A 4,781-nucleotide genomic window follows, 5' to 3' on the forward strand; every position below is an offset into this window, starting at 1 on the left:
TGCACAAGGTCAGCTAAAAATTTGAGAGCGACAATCAAAAGAAAATAAGAAAGATACTTATAGTATTGTCACTAAATTGGGAGGTTTGCTCGAGCTTGGGCCAGGAAGGTAGAATACTTAAAGATCGGGTAGTCAATACATTAATTAGTCATGAACTAGTGCAAAGAGTATGATGGTAGTGCTAGGCCAAAGGCCATGTGTTTTCAAAGTCTATACAATAAACAAGGTTCATTACTGAATTGGTGTATGTGTATATATTAGTTCTATATACTTTACAAAGTTTTGTCTTATGCTTGCTTGTTATCCTAATAGCTCAAGTAACATTTAGAACAATTATATATATATATATATATATATGTGTTTAGTAGACTTAGTTTTTTATTTAGCTTTAGAAAAAATTTAAAACACCAAATATCCTACATATATATTTTAAAAACAAGTCACTATTATTTGAATAGAAGATCTAATGATTGTAATACTAATAAAAATAAAAAAATCTTATACATATAATTTTAATCACATTAAAATGAAGCTTTATGTATTTATAATTTAAGTATGACTTAAAAATCAAATTTTATTATTAAAATTGTTCAATTTTAAGTGTAAAACAGTGATGTAGAAAGACTATACTAATTATATATATTTTGTGTAATATTATTTTTTTTATGAATGTTAAATTGTGTTTAATGTTTTTTATTAAAAACTTTAAATCTATAAATCAAAATTAAGATTCAATTCAAATTACAAGTATTAATTTGTGTATGTATGTGTGTATATATATATATATATATATACATATAATCTACTTTTACTTGTTTACTTCAATTTTGTTAAATAATATTTATAAACAACAAATAAGATAATTCTCCAATAATTATGTATTAACTTTTGTATCATAATAAGATGCCAAATAGAGTTTTTTATAATATTTAATTTCTACACACTAATTTTAACAATCAACTATGACAAAATCAACAATAATCATTTTAAAAAAAAAATAGAGTTCAAAAACACTAAGCACCAATAACTAAGAAAAATTGCACCTTTCTCACGACTGCTATTCAAAATACACAATTGGGAATAGAACAGATGTAAAACCAAGTATTTTTGGCCCCTTGTAGTTTAGTTTTTATTTGGTACTTAAACAACTTCTTCACTTAAGTACTAAATCTAGTGTGAGAAAACAATTGATTGAAAATCTTCATGAGTTTTTACATAAAATATTTTGGTGTGAAGGATTGCACAGGGGGTTCTCCAAAATCGGAACAGGATTTTAAGAATCACAAGAATGTTCCAAAACGAACACTGTCCTATGACATCACCCACCTGTCACAATACTATTCCTAATCCTATTCTGCCTTCGACACAATACTTGAAGTAGGGACCACTACCAAGAATGACAAATGTCCAGTCAATATGTCCAAAACTTTAAAACTTCCTTAAGCAAACTTCTACAAAACACTGAATGGCTGGTAACTTCGTTAACACCTTCACTGCTGCATCCAGGAAACTAATGTGCTAGGAGATATCTGAAGTAGTCACAACCCTTAACAGTCAAATGAAAAATTCAACGTGAGCTACTCATGTGAAAGAAAAACTGCTCGCCTCTTTTTCAAATGTCAACTATCACAGACACACAGGTGTATTAAACCCATCCAATGAATTATGGGCCCAATAATTGGATAGCAAATTAACAAATAATCAATATACAAGCAGACTCCTGCAATCGGAGACCAGTTCCCATCTAAAGCAACGACACTCCTCTACCTCTTAAACCAACTCCCGCGTGCTCACGAAGTTGCTACTAGAAACGTACAGGACCAGAAGAAATGTAACAAAAAACTAATCACCGTTCACATACGTTTTCGATAGGTAATATTGTTTCTCACTCTCCTCCTTCTTCTGGTTCCGCTTCTGCACAACACCCACAATCACAGAAAAACTTTTTAGTGTATTTACAGTTGTCCCCCGTCACTACACTTACTCAGAAAAATCGACTGATGTGATTATCCAGCAAACAAAATCATTCCATACCCTGTAAGCTTCGTGGTTGGTAAGTATGCGACTGATAATGGTAGACGTCGTGATATTTCGAGGACTCTTAATTTCTGCAAAGATTCCAGCAGCCTTGGCGGCTTTGTAAGGATCGATCTCCCTCTGTCCAGATACGAAAAATTGCTCAGCATTTCTCAGTTATCGCATGTATGTGCAACCAGGACATGGCTCCGGGAAAATTTTCAGAATCTCTATGAATATAAAATATAACGATACAAATACCATCTAAACACTGCACAACAGCCTAAGATTACGTAGCACATCTTTCATTAAACAAGACATTATGCAGTCTTCGCGTTTAAAACTACATAATCTCAATGTTGAAACGCTTACATTCCTCAACTCGTTCTCCTCCGCACAACTTCCATGCACAACCAGCGAAATATTAAAGGTTGTTATCTGCATTGACAGGTCGAGAAGCAACGCAAAATTCGTTAGAAATTTCACCACTGTAAAATTGGACGTCTGCTGAAATTGTAGTTACTGTGAAGAACTAACTCCATCAAAACCGCCACTGAACAATAGAATAAAACACTCCAAAACCGCAACATTATAATGACCCAGCTACCGTGACGAAAAGTCAAGAATGTACCATGTCTTTGGTCACTTCCCATGGTGCCCCAATGATAACTTCGTCTACGTAACGACATGCCAACACGCTCAGGCTACGCTCATGCAAGTGCATGATTGGATGATTTAGCCCGCGATTCGCACTGTTGCCAAACAAATACAATACTTGCAATGAGTCCGCTGCCACCCACACTAATCTGGCTCTGCCTAAATATTGCTCTGGACTCCACATTCAATCGACTTTCAACCATCAAACACGATGTCGTGCATGCCTAAACACCAATCAAACATCGAAATATTCTTTTGAATAAACACAAGAAATGAAATAATTTAGAAAGAACAGCAAAACAGTATCGAACCTGACGATTTGATCGCTGTGGATGCCAACTAGCAGAAAGTCACCCATCGCTCTTGCAGCCTTCAGAGTCTGCACCAAGGACCAGTCTTAGCGACAAAATCTAGCTTTCATCCAACATCTACCAACACGAAACCAGGATGGAATTCATGCAGTAAAACCACAACGAAACACAAAATGTGGCTTGGACAATGAAAAACATTCCGCCTGGTGAAAAATGCGACTTAACCTCATACGATGATACCCACCACAAACACATCATCACATGTCGACGTACTGCACAACAAGGGTTTCGGCCACTTAGTACCTCCACGTGACCAGCATGGAATAGATCAAAGGCACCATCCATGTACACAATTCGTGCGTCTGGTCGTGGTCCTTTCCCGTTCGAAAACTGCACTATGCGCCGAGAAGTCGGCAAGAAATGCGAAACACGAGTACCAACACCACCACTAGTGCCTGGACTGCCGCCGTGCCCGTGACTGAATTGTCGTTGCAATGATGCGTGCACGGGAGATTCATTCGTGGGTCTATCCCGAACACACAACAGCATCCTTCCTGTTGCCGTAAAAACCCATCATATTAGAACTCGTTCATTGTCCAACTGCAATTTGGCGAGGCTACCAAGGCCACGCTGTCTTCATAAAAGTTGCTTGAACTTCCACAATGTTGTTATTTTCACAGGTGGAATTCCTTGGCCTACTCAAAATCGCAAACTATAATGTCAGGCGTGAAGTAAAGTACCAACGATGTCCGTGCTTGAAACTCCTTCTGTTCGCTTGATCTGTTTGTAACGACCTGCTTTCTTCGCATGTGCATACGCGTCCGACCCGTCGGGAAGAAGACAGGGATCATCACCATGAATGATGTAATCAATTTTGTATTCAGTGAACAACTTGTTCATGAACTCCGCATTGATCTCGTAAGGGGCATCCTGAATCACTTCGTCCACCCACTTCACTGAGCTCACCATCACCACTCTGCAAACCTCCGATCAAATCAAATTCCTGCTTGCGAAATAAGGCCATTTCTGTAATCTTTACGTAATGGGTAACGCAGGTCCACTCAACCAATCAGCTTCTACTGTATCAACCTCTGATTCCCGATTCAAACTCATGACACGTACACACACGTTATTGCCGGGGGGAAAAAATTAACGTTCAAGACCGTTGAGAAAGAATGAACGATGAAGCACTGCAAACTCATCTGGGCTCCAGAATAGAGCACATTCGACATTCGAGCAGCCAAGCCTGGAAACCCAACCCGCAGTGGCAACTACTGCGTGACCCATGACCACACACGTAATAGTGCCTCGCAATGAAGTATAACTGAAAATCCACTCATCAGCTACGTATTCCCCCTTTCCACCTCATTATGATTCAACTCACAATCCCATTCTCTACTGTGCGCCCGTGACACAACACGAGTCCGCTGATTGGTAACTTTCCTGCAACAACCACGGCATACACCTACGCATAATTCACAAAATACAAACCAAGGACCTTCATTATACTGCAACCCCGTCCCTAATATCTGCATGAAGTCCTGCAGCATACGACCGCCAGCTGTTAGACACCCGCAATACTCCTCTTTGCTCACCTTTCGTCCATCGACATGACGGGAGGCCCCTTGTTGGCTTTGATTTCTTCGTCGCTAATTACGCCCACAACAAGCTCGTCGCCCAGAACCCTAGCCTGGCGCAACGCATTGGCATGCCCGTAGTGCATCATATCGAAGCACCCGTCCATGTAAACTCTCACCTTCTTCTTTTTCTTCCTATTGTTATTCTGTGGAAACAACC

General features: G+C 38.8%; 1 protein-coding gene across 1 annotated transcript in view; it reads right to left on the minus strand.

The window, feature by feature from the left end:
- Positions 1 to 1,643: 1,643 nt before the first annotated feature.
- LOC112294836 (ethanolamine-phosphate cytidylyltransferase) overlaps positions 1,644 to 4,781 on the minus strand; it is a 3,832-nt gene continuing 694 nt past the window's right edge. The window contains exons 1-8 of the mRNA XM_024545732.3: positions 4,580 to 4,781; positions 3,725 to 3,960; positions 3,288 to 3,538; positions 2,985 to 3,052; positions 2,648 to 2,768; positions 2,389 to 2,454; positions 2,035 to 2,157; positions 1,644 to 1,914 (exon numbers count right to left, since the gene is read on the minus strand). The exon at positions 4,580 to 4,781 is cut by the window's right edge and continues 694 nt beyond it. Coding sequence (XP_024401500.1) covers positions 1,843 to 1,914; positions 2,035 to 2,157; positions 2,389 to 2,454; positions 2,648 to 2,768; positions 2,985 to 3,052; positions 3,288 to 3,538; positions 3,725 to 3,960; positions 4,580 to 4,781 — 1,139 coding nt within the window. The 3' untranslated portion in view covers positions 1,644 to 1,842. The remainder of the gene's footprint in view (positions 1,915 to 2,034; positions 2,158 to 2,388; positions 2,455 to 2,647; positions 2,769 to 2,984; positions 3,053 to 3,287; positions 3,539 to 3,724; positions 3,961 to 4,579) is intronic.

This window comes from Physcomitrium patens, chromosome 17 (assembly GCF_059467195.1).
Source record: "Physcomitrium patens ecotype Gransden chromosome 17, ASM5946719v1, whole genome shotgun sequence".
NCBI classification, from domain to species: Eukaryota; Viridiplantae; Streptophyta; class Bryopsida; order Funariales; family Funariaceae; genus Physcomitrium; species Physcomitrium patens.